The 24337-nt window shown below is 45.5% G+C and overlaps 1 protein-coding gene across 4 annotated transcripts in view; it reads left to right on the top strand.

Annotated features, from left to right (window-relative positions):
• Positions 1–24337, top strand: part of MYO1B (myosin IB) — a 715692-nt gene that overhangs the window by 111932 nt on the left and 579423 nt on the right. For all 4 annotated transcript variants that reach the window (XM_085648784.1, XM_085648782.1, XM_085648783.1 and 1 more), the window contains exon 3: positions 8399–8514. In XM_085648784.1, the coding sequence (XP_085504910.1) occupies positions 8399–8514 (116 nt within the window). The remainder of the gene's footprint in view (positions 1–8398; positions 8515–24337) is intronic.

The raw sequence follows: 24337 nt of genomic DNA, 5'->3' as shown, positions 1-24337 counted from the left end.
CAGGGCGTTTGGCGCGCTCTATTTGTATGTTTTCCTGGCGGGGGGGGGCGTGGCCAGCCGGGGGGGCGTGTCTCGCCTCGCCCTCGTGAATGGCGTCGGAATGAGGGGGTCGTTGCAGCGAGGAGCGCTGTTTGTGGAAGCCCAGGTACAGGATTAAAAACACAGTATCACACACAATGTTTAAAAATCAATTTGTCCCCTGCTCCCGGCTTTTCGCCTCAGGAGCCAATCACAAGTGCGGCCCAGGGCGTTTGGCGCGCTCTATTTGTATGTTTTCCTGGCGGGGGGCGTGGCCAGCCGAGGGGGCGTGTCTCGCCTCGCCCTCGTGAATGGCGTCGGAATGAGGGGGTCGTTGCAGCGAGGAGCGCTGTTTGTGGAAGCCCAGGTACAGGATTAAAAACACAGTATCTCACACAATGTTTAAAAATCAATTTGTCCCCTGCTCCCGGCTTTTCGCCTCAGGAGCCAATCACAAGTGCGGCCCAGGGCGTTTGGCGCGCTCTATTTGTATGTTTTCCTGGCGGGGGGGCGTGGCCAGCCGAGGGGGCGTGTCTCGCCTCGCCCTCGTGAATGGCGTCGGAATGAGGGGGTCGTTGCAGCGAGGAGCGCTGTTTGTGGAAGCCCAGGTACAGGATTAAAAACACAGTATCACACACAATGTTTAAAAATCAATTTGTCCCCTGCTCCCGGCTTTTCGCCTCAGGAGCCAATCACAAGTGCGGCCCAGGGCGTTTGGCGCGCTCTATTTGTATGTTTTCCTGGTGGGGGGGCGTGGCCAGCCGAGGGGGCGTGTCTCGCCTCGCCCTCGTGAATGGCATGGGACCGGTCCTACCGACGGTGGTGATTTCTGGCCTTTCCGAGGCCTGCTGAGGGCCGGGAGCCACAAGCTTTCTTGTGGCCTGGTGGGGCTATGGGAGTTGAATCCCGGCTGCAGCGCCCACGAGAGACCCCGGTTCTGGGACCGGACTCCGTCATACCCGCTGGTTTCCCCCTGAGTGGAATGTTGCCCGAGAGTGCTGGGGAGCGGCGGGTCCCTGCGGCAGTCAGAGGCGAAGGGTGCAGCACTGGTAAATTGGTGCTGCTGTGGCCGCTATATGTAGAAACTCGCCCGAAGAGGACTCGGCTGGTCGCGGGGCAGCGTTGCATCTCGGGACGTTGGCAGATCATCGGCGGACCCCAGCTGTGTTCCCCGGATGTTGTGGATCCTGGATTATTGGTGAGGCTGCGGGGGGGGGCAGACTATAACGAGTTGCTTGGTGTGGGCCCCTCCCCTCCCCTCCCCTACCTCCTGGGCTGGAAGTTCCGGAAAGGTGGCGATTCTGTACCTCCTGGAGCCCTGTTGTTTTGCATTACTGCGCTCGTGCCCTGCCCTGAATGGTCCGGCGGTCCCTGGTGAGGAGATATGCACCGGGGTGACTTGGGACTGGCATGCACCGATGGTTGGGGCCTTCCACTGAGGTATGGACACTGAGGATACCTGGAAGCGCACAGGCCTGATTGCGCTGCTTGGCTTTGGCGATAAGGGCACTGCATGAGCACCTGATTTGGGGCCCTTTCCTCTATTTTTGGACTGATGCGCTGGGGGGCTCACTATTCCGCAGGATAGCATCTGCCATAGCCTGCCTAGGTGCCTGGGTAGCCCCTGGGTTTGATCTGAGTGGCTTCCTTACTACTGCTTCGAGCTGCTGACTAGTGGTGGTTGCGGGTTGCCTGGTGCACCATATCGCTGGCTGAGGGATAGACGTTGATATCCAGTTGCTGCTGGGTGCTTGTAATCCGGCCTCACCACGCCGACGGCTATGGGAAAGGGTAGACCAAGGACGACACCGCGGTCCGGTGGAGCAGGATCTCTCTCTCCGGCATCAGGTCACTCTTCGGCCATGTCCTGTCAGGCGGAGGGGGATGTGGAAACCGGCACGTCGGGGGACAAGCTAGACCTGATTCTGCGAGAGATTCGAGATTCCCGTTCAGTATTGGAAGCGCAGCTGGGCATAATCTCGGTGGATCTCAACTTGCTAAAAGATGATCATAAGAAATTGACTGAGAGGGTTCGAAAGACTGACCAGAGGGTAGACACCATGGCACCCCAGGTACAGGCACATGAAGAGCAATTACACCATATGCGTCAGCAGATTGATTCCCTCCAGGCGCAGGCGGATGATGCAGAAGGCCGGGCGCGCCAGAACAACCTCCGAATAGTGGGTCTGCCGGAGGAGACGGAAGGATCTACGCCTACGGAATATATTGAAAATTGGTTGAAGACGGCTGTGGCCCCCACCGGGCTATCCACACATTTCACAGTCAAGAGGACGCATCTGGTTCCTACACGTCATCCAATACCAGGAGCTAACCCGTGTCCCATCCTGGCCAGGATTTTAAATTACAGGGATCGGGACCATCTACTGCAGGCGGCAAGAGATAATAGCCCTCTACAGATTGCTAACGCCAAGATTTCAATATTTCCGGATTACACCTTAGCAGTCCAACGCAGAAGATTTTTCTTCATGGAGGTGAAGGCACGGGCTCGAGCAGCGGGCCTGTCATTTGCTTTATTGTTCCCTGCAAAGCTGAAAATCCTATATGAGCAGCGTTCCCTCTTTTTTGATACCCCTGACAGTGCGTGGGAGTGGCTAGACAAGACGTTCCCTGATGTACAGCCTATGAGACGCATGGACTCCTCACTACCCAAATCACAGCGCCCTCCACGGAGGCGTAAGAGGGGTCTTCTCACACAAAGTTTGATCTCCGACTCCTTGAGCCGTAGGCAGGTACTGGAGGGCAGGCAAAGGGCTCTCCACACTGCCTCCACCTTTCGCGCCTCTTGCCCAGATATCAGCTTGAGCCCGTCTGAAGGATTGAACACAGACACTGAATCTGATGGTAGCATGGCACTGTTTCCTTCTGCGACCTCGCGACTCAGCAAGGATCCTTTAGCCTCGGCGGACTCTTAGTTTCTTGTCATAAGACCTGTGGGATGTGTTTAGCCTTTGCTGTTTTCCTGTCCGGATTGAAGAGCTATAGTACACTACACGCGCCTTTGCCAGTTGGGCAGAGCAACATAGAACATGTGTACCGTTGCGACAGGTGGGAACGGATTAGTCAGTTCCCGGCCTGGCCCACGTTTTGGGTGCTCTTACGTGTGCCTTACTGCTTTTAAGCGTCTGTTACTGATGTTAGCGACCTTCCCCCCCAAAGGCGGAAGCATTGGTTATATGTTAAGTATGTTAATTTTGTTTGCGTGGTTTGGTTGAACGATGTTTGGGCGTTGGACCCAGTATTGGGATTTTGTTGAATTTTTTGTAACAATGCCACATGGTCAGTGGGTCGGGGGTGCGGGTGGTATTGGGTGGGCGGGGCTGGGATCCGGGGGGGTCCTTACTTTATTTGATGATGCCTGCTGTTAATTGTTATACCTTGGTTTCGTGGCATGTGCGAGGTATGGGTTCCATGGCCAAACGTCATAGAATAGCTGCACAATTGCATCGCTGTAAGGCCCACATAATTTGTTTTCAGGAGACACATTTGATCCCTGCTGAAGCTGCAGCAATGATGGCGTGGTCAAGTTTTTGCAACGGCCTCTTCGGCCTTCTCCCGGGGGGCGGCCATTTGGGTACGGGACGGCATCCCCTTCCCTCTTACTGAATGCAGAGTTGATGATCAGGGTCGGTATGTTCTTTTCTTAGGAACATTAGATGGCAGACAGGTTGTGCTGAGGTCTCTCTATGCACCAAATACAGACCAAGAGGCATTCTTTACACGGGTATCCCGAGCACTTGCTGGCTGGTCCCGTGGCTGCTGGGTGGTGACTTAAATGCAGTATTCGATATTGGCCTGGATCGTTCCCATCCTCCCTTATTTAACACGGCGGCGAGGGCACAGGCGATAACCGTAACTCGCTGGGCGCAGGGTTGGGGTTTGTTAGACATTTGGAGTGCAATGCATGTGAACATGCGGGAGTATTCCTTTTATTCCTACCCCCATAAGTTCCACACAAGTCTGGATCATTTTCTTTGTTCTCCGGAGCGCTCCTCTGTATTACACACTGAGTTTTTGGGCAAGACCATATCGGACACAATCATATTGAATTGCGGCTGTCCTGGGGCCCTTCCCCGGCTCCTATTCCAATGTGGAGGATGCAGCAACTACAACTGGAAGACCAGGTCTATCGTGTGGCATGGACTACAGCTATTGATACATTTTTTGTGGAGAATGAGGCTTCTGCCTCGTCCAGGGCTATCGAATAGGAGGCCTTCAAAGTGACTGTACGTGGGGTTGCATTGGTGTCCCTGGCAGGGTCATGGAGGGAAACGATCCGGGACATTACTGACCTGGAGGGAAATTTGGTCCAATGCATTTCCGAGTGGAGCCTGTCACTTTTAAATACCTGGGGATAAATATCTATAGATCAAACGCGGATACCATAGAGGGTAATGTAGTTCGCGCCATTAATTCGCTGCGCTCCCAGATTGCCTTTTGGACTTTGTTGCCTTTGACGGTGGCGGGCTGATTGGCGGCGTCGAAAATGGTCGTTACCCTGCCTCCTTTACTATTTCGTGTATTTACCGGTGGTCCTGCCAGCTTGGATTTTTAAATTGCTTGATACGATAATATATACGTATTATCAATAATTCAAATACAGGGATGGACTCTGGAGGGGATGGAGACAGTTGGGGATTTCTTTTACGAGGGCCAATTGATGCCACATGATGAGTTTGTGCGCGCCAATTCGGTGCCTGACACCTTGTTTCTTACGCATGCTGCTGTAGTGCGTTTCATTAGAACTTATTGGTACACGAATCGAGCAGAACCCCCAACTTTCCAATTGCTGAGATCATTACACATTATGGGACATGGCCGATACTTGGTCCGCTGGCTTTACCGAGGCTTGAGGGAGCATTTACATGTTCCACTGATACAGCTTAGGCAGAAGTGGGACTTGATTTTGGGGCGGGACTTAGAAGATAGGGAATGGGCACAAATGCTGGAGCATCCCTGGCGAGTCTCTCTGAATTGCCGCTTAAGAACGATCCAGTTATTTATCCTACATAACGCATATCTTGCCCCAGCAACGATACGAAAGATGTTCCCCACGGCGTCCGCGGTATGTCCGCGATGCAAGGTGCCTGAAGCTGATTTCCTACATATGATATGGTATTGTCCACAGTTGCGGGGGTTTTGGTCGGAGGTTATCCGGGAGCTGGAGGTGTTGACGGAGCGCACATCATGGGCTTGCCTCTTGGGTTTACTCCCCCTCACTCAGAAAGCAAAGTTGCTACGCAGATTTGCAGGGTTGGCTCTGATATTGGCAAAAGGTATGATAACAAAACGCTGGAAGTCTACCCCAGCGCCACGGGTGGTCGTTTGGCGCGAAGAAGTGGGCAGATGGGCGATAGCTGAACGGGAGGCTTTATACCGAGAAGAATACAGGGGATTGCGGAAGCGACTGCTTTCGCTGGACTGGTCACACCTAGTAGAACAATTCAAGGCGATGGAGGGAGTTGACCCCGTGGTATTGCAATACGGCCTGCAGGAGAGTGGTGCAATTGGTTAGGTACTGGCAGGCTCCTGTCTGTTCATGCTCTACCTGGGTGCCTCCCTTTCACTCCCATATCCCTGGCTAGGTTTGTTATTCCTCCCCCCTCCCCTTTTTTTTTAATTTTCTCCTTCCTCGGATTCCCCTCCTGGTTCCCTCCCCTTTCCCTCTTCCCTCCCCCCACCCCCCTCGGTACACGCCCCTTGTTGGGGTTCTTAGACCTGACACACACCGGACACAGGTACATCAGCGAGCTGTTTTGTCTAGATAGCGGCACTTATGTTACTTGTTTCGTTGGGGTAATGTTTAGGGAGGGGTATGTTGGGTGGGGGGTGAAATGGGTACAGCACTGGATGTCATTTATTAGAGTGGTTACTAGCTGTTTGAATTTACAGTTTGTACTCTTATGATGCAAGAAATGTTGAACTTTCTGTAAAGTCCTACTACCTTATGTATGCTTGGTACAACATGTAGACAAGATATATACCAAATTTCTCTTTTATAGTGCTTCCAAAAAGCTTATAACTTACTATCTACATCTGTGACTTATATGCAGTACTCAATAAAAAAAAGAATATTTAAAAAAAAAAAAAAAGCCATGATTGGAAGATTGTGTGGTGCCAGAGAAAGTGTTGAACCATTTATTTTCTGGGTGGGAAAACCCTGGAGCAGATCCTGGAATATGTATCCTTCAGAGTTTACTGCTAAGTTGTCTCTGCAAGTGGAACAGCTTCTACTCTTTTTGTAATCCTCTTGAGGACCAAAGAGTGATAATTGTATCTATAAAAGGACCGATTTAGAAACAAACCCAACTCTTAACATATATATCAGAACCTTTCCACTGGCAGGTGTTGACTATAGCCCACCATAGCGGGCTATACCGGCTAAGGCCCGCTGCAGCATCAAAGGCCCGAGCCGAAGGCGAGGGACTTTAACAAGGCAGCGGGACTTTAATAGCCGGTATAGCCCTGCTATGAGGGGCAATAAGGCTACTAGAACATTCTGCCACTAGAGGGCAGAATGTTCTAACAAATTAAACAAAGGCTTCAGGGAGCGCGAGGGGATTGAAATCCCCCCAGGCTCTCTGATGCCTTTGTTAACAAAGAAGCATTGGAATGTTGGAGCTCCGGGCTCATACCAGCCATTATAAACCCGGAGCACTCCATTGTTTTCAATGGAGCTTTCAACATTCCAATGTTCTAATTGGAGTTATATGAAAGTCCAGGCATGTTCATTGACTTAATAGTAGTTCTTCCTCAGCCGTACTCCTCTTTAAGCCTAATTTAAGAAATACATCTTACTAAACATTGTTACATAAAGCACTGCCGAATGGTTATTAAATAGTCCAACCTGTCAATGGTTAGTTAACAGCCAAAGCTGAGCAGAAAGATGGAATACCTCTACAATCATGCCTTCTCGTTAAACCAGTCCATTCTTCCAAAGGCACCAGCATTTTGGTGAAGTCTCTTCAGACCAGGTCGCCTGTTTCTGGGAGACCGGGAAGCCTCTTCCCGCGGTATGTGTTTTGGTGATTGAATCCTGAGCTCGCTTGGTGACATTGTTTGATCCTTAACAAATAACATTAATTCCCCTCACTGGATTTCCATTATCCAATGTTGGAAGCACTTAGTAATGAGCGAAATAACATGCATCACTGTTCAAAAATAGTTTTTTTATATTGAGATTTATGATTGAAAGTTAATTTCTATCAACCATGGAGGTCGATATTACTGATAATAGTCATAAATTACAAGATAAAAGAGAAATGGAATCCCAGTCACACTGATCAACTTCATCATATTCCTTGCCACTAAAGCACTAAGATCTACCCTCAAAATAATCCTGTTTGTAGTAACCACAACCCCATATTGACTCATTGAGTTGCCCCACCCCCACCTTGCAGCGTCTGTAGAGTCTTGGATACTGAACTAGTTGTGAAATACTCCTTTGACAGTGTAAAACGCAGCTAGATATTCCATTTCCTCTGAGTCCCGCATTGGTGGAGTTACCATTGCCCCTGTGCTTTCGTGCTTGGACTAACGGGCGCTACATTGGTGACCCACCACACCACCTGCTCAGACTTCAAGATTGTTCTGCAAGATTCATACTTAATCTATGCTCTTGAAATCACATAAAGCTTAACTTAGAACTGCTGCACTGGTAGAACTGCTGCACTGGCTGCCGGTGGCCTGCGGAATCTCTCGCAAGGCCCAGTGCATTGCACATCTTGCCTTCCTCTTAACTAGATCGCTGTTCTGGCAGTAAATGCTAAACTGCTGCAGTCCCAGGCAATCTCACCTTGTGAAGACTCCTCTGAGGATTGAAGTTTCCCTGAGACTTTTCTGACCTGATCATCACTCTCAGTGCAATGTGTTAAAGTAGAAAACTCACTTGTTGCACCCAGTTGAAAAATGGTCCCACCTCTTTCTGTAAGATTATTGAAATCTAGCTGTTCACACCCAACTAATGACAAATAGAGCACTAGAGCTATTTCCAATGATCTATTACCTACGCCTTGACCAGTGGGCTATGATCACCAGTCCGTTGTCCAGTCTAAACCACAAACATCATAGGATGTGTATAAGCACATTCTTCTGCCCCACTTGCACACTTCTCTGTGATTCTAGCGTGCGTAACTGGCACAAGTTCACCACAACAATAAGGGAGCACGTTTCTGACTCTCCAGCTCACCAGCCTTTTACTGTGTAGCACACGTGAAGTTATGACTGTAGATACATGGTTCAATTAGAGGAGAAACTATTATTGTGAGTGTGCCTCAGAACTGCTAGCAGCTATTTTCTGTTGCAAAAGTATGTTGAGGATTGATAAGCACAAGCTGAAACGCGTTAATTTTTTTTGTTGCAGACTTACATCGGCGGTGTCGTTATATCCGTAAATCCGTACCGATCCCTCACCGTGTATACACCGGAGAAAGTGGAGGAATACAGGAACCGAAATTTCTATGAACTCAGTCCCCACATGTAAGTATTGCGTTGAGTTGCAGGGCTGGCAGGAAGGTGGGATGTAAGCAAATAACCCCATTTGTATTTGTAATGCTGCTTGTAGTTTATCACTGTGACTAGAATGTAATCTTTATTCAGATAGGTTATGGTGTAAAACGTGTTATTTTGTGAAGTAAAATAGAGGCAGATAGGCATGCAATTGCATGCGGGCAATGCACTATTGTGTACCACGCAATTATAATTCAAATTGTTTTCCTTAAACAACAATATCCATGCTTATTACCTGTAGCAGTATGTTTTTTAAATTTCAGAGATGCTCTGTTTATACATAAAATAGTCAAATAAAAAATGAGTGACAAATATTTAATTTAGAAGTAATATAACAAAAGTAAATTATCGATCTTTACATATTGTCGCTGGATCAACAAAGAGTTGATTTATGGGAAAAACATGAGAAATAAAGAATAAGGGGGTTCGAACCCACCTTATGATTGCCCTCCCCCGCCCCAATTTCTTACACTGCATTACGAGCCACGAAAATGAGAATATGGCATTAAACTTGATATGGAAGATTGTTAAATGCAATTGAATAACTTTGGGCAGGTGTCAATCAGCTCCTTTCCCTAAGCTTGCTAGAGGCTGTGGACAGTTCAAGTGGCACTATCGTCCTATTTTAAAATGCAGAAAAATGACGGAAAGATCAGAAAAATGCCCTAGTCCATTTAGCTTCAATCCTAATACATTCGATTGGTCATTACGTGGGTTTAACTCTGCTCCTTCAATCACACAAACAACGAGAGAGGAGGGAATTCATTGCAAATTTTTATTTGCAGTTAATTTAACCGTGCCTATACCAGAAAGCAGCCTTCTTGACCGTGTTCACTTCTGCGGGCTGCATTGGTGAGCTCTGCACACTAGCAGAGGTCTTCCTTTTATATACCAGTCCACACCTCACGTTGAGGTGGTAGCAACCCTCTAGAGACAGATAGATAGGTAAATCTCAGAAATTCTTAATAAAAAAAGTGGTTCTCCAAGAGCTTGGCATCCTGACGTGGCAGGGTAGGTCATACACAACTGTTGTTCCTCAATAGGGATAGTGACTACAGATCAGCCATTCTTTTAGAGCAGACCTACTACATGCGATGTGCAGCTGAAGCAGACCACTGTAAAAATCTTTCTAGCATTTCATGAACTGAATACATCCTGTGCAGGATCTTTCAAAATAACAGCATCGCTAAGTACATGGAGCCGGCCCTTGTTAAAGTCGCCTTCAGGGATCCTTTAGGTTTGCATCAGTTGAGAAGTCACTTAATTAAAATATTGAATCGCCGGAATCTTCCTGCTACACCCACAGTCATCTGCAGTGGAAGCTCCTGTAAAAGAAGGCTGTGGTGACGCCACTCGTTTCAAGGCTTAATACCGCTCCCCCTGTGACTCGTGATCTCAAGCATGCCATGATGGCCGCTCTACTAACCAGAAACCGGTCTGCCCCCAGATATACTGGCAAACCTCAGACTAGTCTCCGACCTTTCTTGCCACATAAGGGTTCTGGAAATTGGGGTACTTTTGCAAATATCTACCCCTGTGAAACATAACCCCACTCTCGCAGGGTACTGACACAAACCTTTATGAATCCAGGAAAGAGGCCTAGCACCAGGGCCTCATCTGTGCACTGATTCTTTACAACCGGTCTGTCACTCGTGACACACAGAGCCACAATAGAAATTCTCCATCGACTAGAATCACTTTTGTGGTTCAGGTCTTTATGGGGAAAGCATACAGACAGGTGGCAGCTGAATATTTATTTCAGTCCTTAAACATCTCGTATGTTGTTCCACAAGGATTAGTAGTCTCTTCTGTGATCTTGTGCTGACGTGGCTTCCATCGCCTCATTCTGAGCAAGTGCACCTAAATGATGCACAGATCTGCAGTAGACTTCTGCAGTTTTTTTCTATTGCCACACAGTGTTGAAGTACCCGGCTCATTTTCTTTCACTGGATGGGTCTCCGCTACATTTGTCTAAACTGAATGAAAACTAACATTGCAGGGCTCAGGACCAGGCATCCTGTAATGTTTCTAGTTAACTGCTCAATTCTCTTGCTCCAGATATATCGATCCTCCAACTGGTGCTGATCCTTGACTGAGTTGTTGTTTCCATTGAATGCAATCAATGTTGCCAAGAGTTTGTTCTTCCATCTTTGCTGCTTTTCAGGGGTCCATCCGCTAATGAAAAAACATCACGTAGCAATCTTCTTCACAGACGACAGGCTCCCCTGACCCAATCACAACGCTGTTGCGGCGTTGTGATTGGTCTGAGCGCCGAGGATCAGCGCTCAAACTGGAACAGGGAGCCTGTGCATGTTCCTGACCAGGCTGTGTAATGCAGCCTGGTAGGAACATGCAAAGTGCGCATGAACTGTTTGGTCGGCCCTAGAGGGACGGCCAAACAGATCTTGCGCTCTTAGGGAATGCACACCACTCCTCCCCTGCTCTGGCCAGCCCCGCCCCGCCCCACCACTGATTCCTATAGGGAAAATAAAATGATGATGATCCGTTATTATTATTTTATTTTTCCTTTTGAACAGGGGGGCGCTGCTCCTCCGCCTTACTGGAGGAGCCAACACTGGCTTATTTTATAAACATTCCAAATGAAGCAAAGCCAATTATTAACTTCTCTACAATGTAAACAAGTGGATAGTTATATAAACTGTAAATTGTCTATAAGGAGATTACACATAGTTCCTTATGAATTTGTCAGTCAGTAGCACGTTTGTCCGCTTCGGTTAGGCCCCTCCCTTAGTAACATCGGCCAAGAGAGGCTGCTTGTTTACAACCTTTAATTCAGGCTGGGCACTTTGGTAAGAGCCTCCCTGAACGCTGTTTCACGACATTTTATGGTCCTCCCTGCTTCATCCCTTGTACATCACTAGCAAAGGAGATGCTCAGTATTTCAAAGTAGCCATTTAGCTAGAATTGTGAATCCAAGTGTATATTTCTAAACCACAATCCCGTCCATGTATTGCGGTGGAAGAACGTCCACTGTATTTTAAGTGGGAGTGGTCATTGATTAAGTGTTTCTGGTCTTCAGTGAGTGCATTATTTGTGTGCCACGCCCCTTATTCTTATGTTTAACATCCCTGCTCATAAACAATACAGTGCCAGAAAGTAAACAGCTGTTTGCCGAAAAGCTACAGGCTGGGGACATTGTCAGTAGTCGCGGATGAATGACCTTGTGTAGTTTAGTCTGCTGCCAGGATGTGTTCTCATACCATGCATGGGTAAATGTGGGTTGTTCATCCCTGTCCACTATAGCCTTATAGCCCACTGTAGCGGGCTATACAGTCCATTAAAGGCCCACTCCAGCATTAAAGAGCGAGGGCCTTTAATGGCTGGTATAACCCCTACGGAGGACTCTAAAGCTATTAGAACATTACGCTCCTAGAGGGCAGAATGTTCTAAATAGTAATACAAAAGCCCCACGGAGCCCGAGTGGGTTGGAATCTCCTCAGGCTGGTGAGGCCTTTAACTGCTACAGCTGTGAACAAAGGCAAACTTTGGAATGTTGGACCTCATTAGAAGCCCGGAGCACTCCATTGTCTTTAATGGAACCCACAACATGCCAATGTTCTACTATCCGAGAGTTCAGCATGGCGTCAGACACCCGTCTAGGCTCGTCCTTTTATCCAAGGGCTTTAAAAGAATCTGCGCAAAGGTAAAATTGGCTGCCGGTGACCAGACTCCTGAAATACTTGCACGTGCCCGGAACACGCACGCGCGCTTCTTCTGAAGGGAGCCGGCTGCTGACTCGCTGCAATGATTTTTGGAATTTGAACACTTGAAATGCACTTCGCCGCAGCGGACTGAAGTGAAAGAGCATTGGCCTGGAGTGCGCGCGCGCCTGCCAGGGAATCTTGCTTGTGTAAGAGTATTGTGAAGTCTGGTATTGTAAGCGTGAGGACTCTGCCAAGCGCGAGGGAGCACACAAAAACAGGCAGAGCTCGCCACGAGCTGTATTGTAAAAGTCCCTGTGAAAAGATGGAACAGTCCTTGCAGATTAAGGTCGTGCATGAGTAACGTTTACTGGTTGTAATGTGTGAGAACAGAGGCCTCGTTAGAAGTGAGGGTGGCTGCTGGTAAGTTTGATGTGTCACTGCGTCTGCCCAAGGACTTCAGTTAATGAAGAGAATAATAATTTACGCCATGGATGTAAATGTGTACTACAGCTTCTGTCTTCAGTTTTGTCCGTTCCTTCCCACCTTTAGCTCTCTACTCTTCACACACTTGGGGCGCTTGTGATCTGGATGACAGAGTTACAGAGATACATGCCCATTGCACTGCTGTCCTGAGAGTGGGCAGCTGGTTGTAGCAATTCTTTTAACCACATGACATTTTTAAAAAACGCTTTCCCCAGTGATTGCCATGGCTCACCATATTAAAATGTTACTCCAAGGATTTTGAGGAAGGCTGCCTGGATTATTTTGAGGGCACGAGATGCATTTTTCTGGGTAATCATTGGAAATTGCGGAACATCTACCTCGAAGGAAAACGGGTGCAGCATTAACAGATTGTGCTAGATTTGTGAGAGTGATCTTTTTAGGTTTTGCCCGCAGCACGGTCAGCGAAAGCTATTAAAAAAAAAAAAAAAAGTTTGAAAACGGGTTTAGAATCCACCCATTACTTACCACTCATTACCATTGGTTTTAGTCCACTTCATTCTCTGTTCCTTGCTTCATGCTGGTCATGCCTTCTGCTAGCTGCTCACTTACTCCTGCAGCCTCCTTTGGGCTTCTGTCCATGCGTGGAGCACGGACCCAGCACAGCTTCCTGTTTGCGGCCAGTGTTCTTCCACTTGAAGCTCTCTCCTGAAAATACTGTAGTTTTTTGTTTTGTTTTGGCCAAGCACTCTTATCTGTTAGAGAGCATGGCACTGTACGGTCTGTCCCATACCCCGCTGTCCGTTTTCACTCCCATGCTCCCGTTGTCCATTAACACCTCACTTCTTGCCATCCATTTTCACCTTCACCCACCACGCCACCCTCTCGGTTGCCATTCTCACGCTCCTGCCCGCCACCTTTTAACACGCAGGCCACTTCGCACTCGCCATTGTTTTGATCACTCCCACCCTCCTCCTTTGTGTTGCTTGACTCTCTCCTAATTTATATAGTGGAAACTTGGCAAAGTGGCATTAGGGCAAATGTTAAGCCCTCTGCCCCTCTCGCTCGCCGTTGTTTAAATCGCTCCCGGGCCCCACTCTCCTCTCTGGTGTTGCTTGGCTTCTCCAGCCCCCGTACACTGTTTTTTACATTTTTTTTTTGCATATTGCACAGTAGCTCAGGTTGCTGTGGAACATGTCAAGAAAAACAGTGCTATAACCTGGTAAATGCTGGCTGCATCAGTGCTTTTTTTTACTTTAAGCCATACATCTTGCACTGCTGTGCAACACGTAAAAAAACATGCCAAAGGCAGAAGATTTCACATGGGCGAAACCTGTTGACTTTGCCAATGATTGTTAAACTTCTTCTGCACCTGAGCCACGGCTAGAAAGCTCTCAGCTACGTTGTCTAATGGTTGTATCTGACTTCTCTTCGCACGCGCAGACAGGTCCCTGATTAGGAAAGTACCCTCTGCTAAACACGACTGGCCAATGAAACTATTTTTGACATTTCTTGTTTAGATCCAACATTATCGCAGTGCTTCCAGAACAGCTGCTTGACAATTGTCTTTAGTCGATCTACTAATAGAGTCTGGGTTATAGAAATATTCGGAGACATCCAGTGAGCAATAGGTTTTATTTATTTACAAAAGGCCCAGGATACCTTCTCCCTCATCCAAATGTAAACCATCTTGCAATGTTAATATGGCCAAATTCGCCTTAGGTTTAGTCCAGCCTGAGACCCTTAGCAGCAAAGGTAAGAGTTTTATGGTATTCTTCATATACAGCTGCCCAACTTCATTGTGGCAAACCTAAATGGAACAGTTTGCGCCACAGCCAAAAGTCTGCTAAGAAATGTGTTTTCCACCTGCAGTAAACTACTAAAATTTGAATACCTCCACAAACCTGTCCCATATATTGCTGCTGAAAGGCACTTACTATTTATTACACATTGTTAACATTTCCCTATTCGGTCCTAATATGGCTGCAGACCTACAGTGGGCTGCTTTGCCCTAGAAAAGTCTTGGTGCCTAACCGTGTATAAATGCCCCAAATAAGAGCTGTGTTTATTGCTATTCCCAAATAAGTAAGTCTGGACACGCCCCACCTGTCTTCCAGAAATAATGTGGCAAGCAAGGGCTGTTGGTCTATTTTGGCCCTCAAATCATTAAGTAATTTGCCTCCAAATCAATCAGTTTCATTAAAGCAGTAAAGTAAGCCAATAAAATCTGAAGCCCATTTGCAGTGCTGGCAAGCAGGACTGCATCATCTGCATATAGCAACACCAGTACCGGGCACCTACGAATGTTCGGCATGTCCTTACCATTAGCTAATAGTTCTCCAGATCATTTACATATAATATTAATCGGAACAGAGCCAATCCACATCCTTGGCGAACGCCTCTTTTCATTTTAATCTAATGAGTACATTTGCCATTGGGCTAAAAACATACTTGGCAGATATGTCTGCATGCAGCTGGTTCAGTAGGCGGACCATGGTTTCCTCTACCCGCATTCCCTGCATAATTGCCCAGACCCTAGAGCATGTACGCTATCAAAAGTGCAGCTCCGATCCTTAAATGTTAGGTGAAGTGAGCCCTGTTTAACTCTGCTATGTTTTACCATTATCAGATCTAGGTTTAGGCTTTGTTTGATTGTCCCGACACGCGACACCATGTCGGAAGCCATATAGAATCTCAGAAGAGATAGCATTTTCCTCGGCCCAGGTTTTCAATTGTATCAACAACACTCTCTCCAAGTTCTTTACACTGGAGGCCAGGAGTGACATTGGTCTAATAACTCTGGTCCCTAATACCACCTTTAAAAAAAATTGGCACTTTTATTGATCTTGACTAGGAGTGTGGTAGAGCACTTTTAGTGGCAGCTCCGATTCCGTTCATTAAAATAGGGTCCGCAGCAGTGTGTTAGTTTCCCCCTACTTTGCTCTTTTTGAGACAAGCAAATAGAAGCTGATTGTTGGGTCCTACTGCCTACGCTATTTGAAAGTAGTTAGTATAAGTTGTGTACGTTTGTGTACTGAGTTGGGTGACTCCATCCTGAAGGTATACTCATTCCCATGACTCCACCATAGCCACACCATTCATATGGAAGCATCCCTCAATCTTAGTCATTCTTCCCAAACGGCAAGGATGAGTGGTTTGTGCTATCTCAAACATTTGCGAATAGGACTAGATTAGCAGCTCTCGGGGGGAGGGGGGTCGGGCCCATCAGTCATAAGAGGTCAGGGATGGGGTTGGATTTCCAATCCCTCAGAGTTCAGCCAAATATATAGAAGAGGAATTAATTTGTAACTCCTCCTTAGCTCTAGATATCACTCCTTCTTAAAGTGATAAATCTTAAACATGCAGAAGGTACATACCTAGGTCTGTTGTCTTTGTGAACCGTTTTTTTAAGTTTCCCTGGGAATTTGAACAGTCAAACATTCAATCAGCATTTGCAAAGCACAACACTGTCACCCTTAGGGGTATCTGGGGGCTGTGTCTCCGTCAAAGAGCCAGGTCTGGTGTCTCTTTCTGCCATAGAGAGGGCTTTACGTAGCTGGAGGGGAAGGTCATTCCAGGTCTTGGCAGTGAAGGAGCGGCCACCAATGCGGATGCGGGTAGAGTGTGTGAAGGCGAGTGAAGAGGAGTGTAGGCGTCTAGCGGGATGGTGGAAGTTCAGTCAGTGGTTGATGTAGGCAGGTCCTAGGTAACAGAGGGCTTTGTAGGTGTGCATGAGGATCTTGAACTGGCATCTATTCTGGATTGGCAGCTAGTGGAGTTCTCTCCGGTGGGGGGCAATTTGAATACATTTGGGGAGGTTCAGGATGAGTTTGGCTGCAGCAGTTTGTATGGTTTGACGTTTTCTGAGTAGCTGGTTGGAGATGCCGGCCTCGAGGGCGTTGCCATAGTCAAGGCAGCTGGTGATGAGGACCTGCATAACTGTCTTTCTGGTGTCAGTTGGGATCCATTTAAAGATTCTCAGGAGCATGCGGAAGCAGGGGGAGGCAACTGCGTTAATTTGTCGTTTCATAATTAGTTGGCTGTGGGTGTAGGTCTGAGTCCTGCAAGCCATCAGCTGTGGTCCCAAGCAGAGGTGTTTTTCCCGAACATCAGAACTTCAGTTTTTTCAGAGTTGAGTTGGAGGCAGATGTTTTTCATCCATTTGCCTATGTTGTTCATGGCGTTGCTGAAGTTGGTTTTGGCGTTGGAAGAGTCCTTGGTTAGAGAGAGGATCAGTTGAGTGTCATCTGCATTGGAGATTATGTTGAGTCCATGGGATCAGATGAAGTCTACAAGGGGCTTCTTCTAGATGTTGAGCAGGGTGGGGCTGAGGGATGTTCCTTGTGGTACACCGCATATGATGTCCTTTGGTGCGGAAATGAAGGGAGGCAGTCGTATGCCCTGTATCCGCCCTGTAAGGAAGGAGACGATCCACTTGAGGGCGTCTTGCTGTATGCCTACGTTGTAGAGTCTGTTGATGAGGGTGTTGTGGGAGACGGTGTTAAATGCAGCGGACAGGTCGAGGAGGATCAGTGCCACAGTTTCTCTATGGTAGAGAAGTGCTCGGATGTAGTCTGTGGCGGCAATCAGTGCGGTCTCAGTGCTTTGGTTGGCACAGAATCTGGATTGGGATTCATCCAGTAGGTAGTTTTGTTCCAGGAACTCGGTGAGATGCTAGTTGATGGCTTTCTTGAGTACTTTGACCGGGTAGGGGAGCAGGAAGATCGGCTGATAATTTGAGATCGCTGGGGTCGGCGTAGGCTTTCTTCAGGAGGGGGTCTGATGTCTGCGTGTTTCCATCTGTCCGGGAAGGTTGCCGTGGAGATGGAGATGTTGAGGATGCTGGTGAGTTGTGTGTTGATTGGGTTCTCTGCAAGGTTGTGGAGGTGGTGGGGGCAGGGGTCGGAGGGCGTCCCGGAGTGGATGGAAGACATGATGGCTGAGGTGGTCGGGCGGTGAGGGAAGACCAGGTGGTAATGGTTTGGTTGATGAATGCTGGTTAGTAGAGGCCGTTGACGATGAGGGTGGCAGGTTGGAGGATAAAGTTGTTGTAGATGTTGGTGAGATCTTTGAATGGTGCATTCCTTTTAATAGCTTTGCTAGGTAGATGCTTGAGAAGTTGGTTTGGAAGTTGGATTGGTAAGTTCTCTATAAGAATAAAATAGATACAATCAAGCTCTTCCTTGATTTTCCAGAACATTTGGCCACTAATTTTTGCATACTATTTGAAGTTTGTATATGCACGAAATTACAAATCCTAGATGCACCATCAGATCAGAACACTTTTCTGCGCATGAATTGGAATGGTAACATTTGTTGAAACAATCAAAATAATTATTTTCAATGTATGTATATTTATACTTTCTATTTTTTTTATATGAATGCAAATAGGTAGAATGTTACAGCGGAATAAAGGGAAGGGACTGTAAGTGCAAATAGATGATTATTCCTTTTCAGGCTACATTTTTTTTGTATCCTACTTTTATAAATAATGCTGTCTTGCTAGAACCGCCATTAAAGGTTAGAGTTAATTTACGTAATAAGTAGGGCAGGCCTACCAGTTAAAGGTTGGGCTACTTTGATAGTGCGTGCCTCTCTAAGAAGTGTCAATTTAGAAAGGCAAAGTGAATATCAAGACCAGCGAGTGACCAGCAAACTAATTTGGAATATAATTCAATAAAACTTCAATATGGTAATTCAGTTAGGGTGAAATACATAATTACTTCCTGAACTTTCAAGAAATTAAGTTAATCAATCTGGCAATATAAATAATTTTTGGTAGATGGTAAACCATGGTTTCTCTGGGAATGTTGTTTCATTGGACTGTGTGGTACCTGAAGATATATGAGGCCTCAATGTTACCAATTCGTATAGACATTTTCATAAGCTCATGTCGCTCGAAGATTATATAGCAGACACCTATGGTCGGATTTATGCAACTTTTCAGTACAAGAGGGGTTCTCTTCTTTCTTTGAACTTAATCAGCGCTATTGGTCTTCGGAATTTTTGCACTGTAATGGTAAAACACCATGTGTGGTGGAGGGCATAACAAGCCGTACCTTTATTTGTTGGGTTAAGCAGAGTGACTGCTTTAGATTGTCTTGAAAAGGGACAAGGTTGAAACCATATTCAAAAGGACTAATGACCTGACCGTTCTAATTATTATTTGATTAGGTTGTCATTAGTTCAAAAGTGTATTCCAAAATTGTTTTGCAGCATTTAACAGCGTTGGTGGCAGAAAAAACGTGGTTCCTCCTGAGAAGGTTGGCTGTTCTTACCAATACCCATTATTTCTTATTCTGGGCTCCTGCGCTGAAATTGATGAAGATAGTTAATTATGAGGTTGCTGCATCTGGTGGGTAGAGAGAGACCTTGTAGTCCGCTTGCAGTTCGGGATGTTCACCGTTGGTCTCCTATCTAGCTTGTGTTCCTGGCAGATTTCAGATCTACTCTATAGGTGGAAATCGTCCTTTCAGGTCACCTAAATAAATCTATTTATGTGCGCAGTGGGTCAAAGGATGATTTTGGCCCCGGATCTGTTTGGGTTACAGTTGGCAGATCTGCCCTCCCAGCCTGCAGGAACACATTAATTTTCTTCCAGAATGGGTGGTATTCACACACCTGCTCCTCCAGAGAAGACCATGCCTTACAAGATGACTGTACTATTGGCAGTTTCACAGTGAATGAGGATAAAAGTAAAAGTCTTAGTTTTTTAAAAGAATCACTGCAATTAATCTTGGTTAGCTGGAGAACGACTAGAAAGAGTAAGACCTTTAAATACCCCTGCCTTATGTTTCACATGCCTGTTAGGCCAGACAGGTCACTTTAAGCTAGTCTCCTCACATACTTTGTGTCTTTATGTTGACTGGTATAATTTGATCTGGAATGTGGTTAGTTGACTTCTGCTCCCTTGTTACCAACACAGTAGAACATGGAATACTATTGGGAGTCAATGTTCAAAAAGTCTCTTAAATGTCTCCTCCAGTTCAGCGGTGAGGGGATTCGAAGAGAGTGAAGGCGAATGTCATAGCCTGTCACAGCCGGTATTAGTTTGTTTTTGCCATTGTTAAAGTGTTGTTGAGGAATCAAGTGCTTGCTCTTCATGATGACTGATGGAAAACAGCAAGAGAATTCGGGCAGTGGAAGGTCTAATGCAGGTTAATTGTATTAAATCTTTGGATATTAACGGTGATTTAATTCAGCAGTGGGATATTTTCCTATGAAAATTGGTAGTTAGAAAATATGTACAGCATGTGGCCATCTAAAGAATTTGGATGGTTTAGTAGGGAAACCAGTTATCTAGAATTTTAAAATCTTAGGGTATTAGTGAGTTTTTCCCTGTGTGCCCAGCCCATAGTTTTATGAATGAGGTACATAAATTCCAGCTGAGAATTAAACATTTTAGTCAATTTCTAGTATTGCATCTGTGATTTCGGTGTATGATAGTAAATGTATTTAGATAATATTAATTGTACTACTTGTCTTATGTTCATAGATGCACCTTTGCCATAATAATGTATTAATCCATGACATATTTTATTAGATGTTGCAGTTGGTTTACGTAGGTTTCTAGGGTTACTGAAAATGTTTAAGTTTACTGTTCCATTATGAATTTAAAATGTAGTCCTTTTCAATGTTTTAATTTGGTTCTGGTCTGCATTGCATTCTATATAAATACAATTTTAATGAAATTAGCTCCCACTTTAGATGCACTCAAGCAACAAACACCCACTTTGATTTTGATGACACTGAGATGTCTTTATTCGCCTGTAAAGCCAGCTCCCATTTGAAGTATTGCCTCTTTAGGACAGTGACTAAGTATTAAGATAGCTTACCCTACAAACGGGTTCCAAATAGGGTCCTTTCCAGCCAGGCTGTGACCTAGGCCCATAACTTGCCACAGACTTCCATTCAGATATTTGTTTTTAGAAACCAATGATTTGAAGGAGCATTAGGCATAGTTTGATTTTAATTGAGATACCTGTATTTCCTTTGGATGATTATTCCTAGTTGATCTTTAAGAGAACATTATTGCTTTACTTTGACCCTCTATAGTATCTGGTATTAAATTCTTATTTCTAAAGTTTAATTTTTAGCTTTATTTATCTCAATGTAACCCAGGCTTTCTTTCAGGGCATATGCCTTAGGGTTGCCCAGCCTGTTAATATTTAAGCAAATGTTCTGTTCATCTATCTTTGTGAGTATAGCCGTGGTAGTTTGGCTGTAGCACAGAACACTTTACATTTTTTCCACCTCTACCAGGCGAGTGACAGTAGGCTCCTTCAAATTTGTTGTTCTTGCCTTAATAAATTGGGAATATTGTTTGATAAATGTGTTCATCGAAAATGGGTTAAGACTTTACTTTAAAGTTGTTCTGTGCCATATTTGCTTGTAATGTTTACCAGCTTTTAATTATAGATCGAGCTAAGAATTTCTGAGACAATATTCGTTATCAGTTTCCCATAGAATTCAAAGCAGATTGTCTCCAGACTTTGATAAGAGCCAAGTAATGAAGGTCACTTTTCAGTGTGCATAGTCTAATGGCCTGTCTGCCTTTTAACGTTTATAGGGCAACTCGATCTCTTTGATTTCTATAATAAAAATGTAAATTTGTTTATGACTTGTAATGTAACAATAGAGTTCATCCCTTTATTTCGGGCACTGATTATGCCAGATTTGTGTAAAGCCTGTGGATTTACATTCAGCTATTTCTTTTTGCTGTCACACAAGGTATTTTCTCATTCATTCAAATATTTTCACCTTCGCTTAACAATGCCACAAATCACCTTAATTACATTGCCCTTAGGCAATGGTATTCACTTTGGGCCAGATGATTTTAAACCCGTTTGCGCACTCTAAAAAGCATGGGCCCATGTACAAACATTATTTTGCAACTCGCAAATAAATTGCGACTCACACAATGCTGTTTCGAGACTCGCTACTAGGAAGGTGCGTTCCTAATAGCAACCACAAAGCTATGTACCAATGTTTTGCGACCGCAATTGCGGTCGCAAAACACTTGCGAATTACCACCTACTTCAAGTAGATGGTAATGCATTCGCAAATGGGAAGGGGTCTCTAGGGGACCCCTTACCCTTTGCAAATGCATGCAATAATATTTTCCAAGGACAGGCAGTGGTCCCTGGGACCACTGCCTGCCCTTAAAAAACGAAACGAAAATGTTTCATTTTTTTTCTTTTTTAAATGCATCCGGTTTTCCTTCACGGAAAACAGGCTGCATTTAAAAAAGAAAAAGCTGCTTTATTTAAATCCGTCCCAGACATGGTGGTCTGCTGAGCCCAGCAGGCCTCCATCCCTGGGAGGGCCTGTCATTCCCAATGGGCTCGCAAATTGCGAGAGGCTCATTAATATTCATGAGCCTCGCAATTTGCGACAACATTGGGAATCGCAAACAGTGTTAAACACACTAATGTACATGCCAAATAGCGCCTCACAAATTGCGAGTCGCAAATGCAATGCAATTTGTGAGGTGCTATTTGGCAGATCATACATCTGGCCCTTTATCTCTTGAAGTATTAAAAGTTGAGTGGTCCTACTGGTATTTGACTTTGTGACACTCAACTTGAACATAGAATCACTCAGCAGTTAACGTGCATCCTGCAGAGAGCTGTCCCACAGGAGAGCAATGGCAGAAAAGAGAGAATATTTGTTAGTAGGACAGTTGGAGGAAAATAATTTTCCATAGCCTGCAGATACTCCTGTGACCTGAGAAGAATGAGCTTTTAATGTAGCTCGTTAAAAACCTGTTATTGTCTAATGTTCTACTACTTATTTCAATGGCACAGATTCTGCCATTGTTATGACTTTGCAGAGCCATGGGAAACAGCCTTTACAACGCAGGCATTACCAGGCAGTGCCTTTACAACGCATCATTTACCATGCAAATCTTTGCCACGCATGTCTTTACCACGCATGATAAGTATAGTTAAAGTAAGTAAGTATGTATGTGTGTGTAGTGTTTGTGTAGATGTATGTTTTCCAGCCTAAACGCGTCGCCAGACTCTCACTGTTGGGGAGAAAATTATTTAATAAATGTGGTTTGTGGTACCTAACCTGGCTGTGCTGCCTGTTTCTTCGAACGACCCTTGACTACTGGATACTGTCTATAGAAGTTTGGTGTGGAGGAAGATCTTTCTTTCTCTCACTATGCGTTTAGGGACGGGTAAGGGGATAAGGGTTATTTTTGGGTTTAATGGTAGGTAAGGGCCTAGGGTAGAAAGGGATTTTTTTAAGGTTTAGGGGTCGGTAGAGGCATAGCGTGGTAGGGGTAATTAATAGCAGGAGTGGTTTTCCCAATTAAAAATGAAAGAAAAATATATTTATTAAAAATATATTTATATATATGTATATTTGTGTGTACACACATCTAGTGAGATAAGGGGCTCTAGTTTACTGAGCTAGCTATAACTGGCATCCCTGCCATGCACTGCTCATGACCTCTCATATTACATCACTAACGACATGTAAAATGACCATCTTTGATGCCGTCTCAAATCATAGTTGGAAAGATGACAAGCACATGCTAGACTGGAGGAGGAAGAACGCAGCAGGATATGGAGCTTTCAATTGCAGAGATTGAGAATGGCACTGATAGTGGACCAGGCCGGGGGTATGGTTAATACTGGTATTTTGATAACTGAGGAGATGAAAGGATAAAAGTGATGAGGTTTGGTGGACCAAGTAGTGATGAATAACAAGTCCAGAGTAGAAGTCAGGTGCTGACTCTGAGTAGGAGGAGTGATGGTGCAGGAAGGGCAGGTAGAAGAGTGAATGTATTGGAATGTTGTGTGTTCTGTATGTTTTGAGTGAGATGGTGGCTGGTCATTGATGAACTGGGCTAGACGGCAGTGATACTGTTCTATGGGGAAGCTTTTAGGTGTATGAAATGAAGATTTGAGTGTCTGCAGTGTGTCTTTATCAGCAGGGACAGCAGGGGTACAGCTGCGACAGACTAGCCGCACTGGAACATCAGTTTGGGAAAGCCGCCATTCTGAGAACATTCAGTATTTTGAGTCAGAGGAAGGGGTTAGGGGACAGAAAAGTTTCTGAGGGCGTCAAGGTGAGAATCCTGTTGGTGATTAGGTATTGGATTATGCTTAACAAGATGAGAAAGATGGTCCAGGTGTGTATGGGGTGAGGGTGACCCGAGTTGTCGTACTGGGAAGGGTTTGTAGAATACACGGAGAGCAAATGCTATGGGTACGATTGTGGGAAAATGTGGTAGTGACCTGGCGATAACTGATCTGGCGAAAGGTGGACTGAGATAGTGTATGTCCATGCTGGGGAAATGTCATAGGGAGAGATCTAGAATTAATAGGTTAAGGTTTCATCCGGGGCTGAATGGCGTGCTCCGTCTTAAAATATTCGGCTGTGGCAACAGTGGTAGGATGATTTCGGTGTTTGATCCTCTGATTTATGCCGTGCAGTTTTGGCAGGCGTGTGCCAGTGGGAAACCATAATAAGAAATAATTGGTAACAAGGTGCTTTTTTTTTTTCTTTGCTTTTTTTAATAAACCTAATTGATGACATGGGGTTACTGGGGCTTGTTGACGGGGGTTTTGAACTGTATATATTTTGCGAGCAAGATGGGGGTGCATTTCTACTTACTGTGATAAAAGGTGTACTTAGTGAATTTGTTGAAGTTGTTGGGTGGTGGAGAGAGATGC

Source organism: Triturus cristatus, chromosome 3_2 (genome assembly GCF_964204655.1).
Source record: "Triturus cristatus chromosome 3_2, aTriCri1.1, whole genome shotgun sequence".
In the NCBI taxonomy this organism is placed as follows: domain Eukaryota; kingdom Metazoa; phylum Chordata; class Amphibia; order Caudata; family Salamandridae; genus Triturus; species Triturus cristatus.
This window is presented reverse-complemented; position numbering and strand designations above follow the sequence as displayed.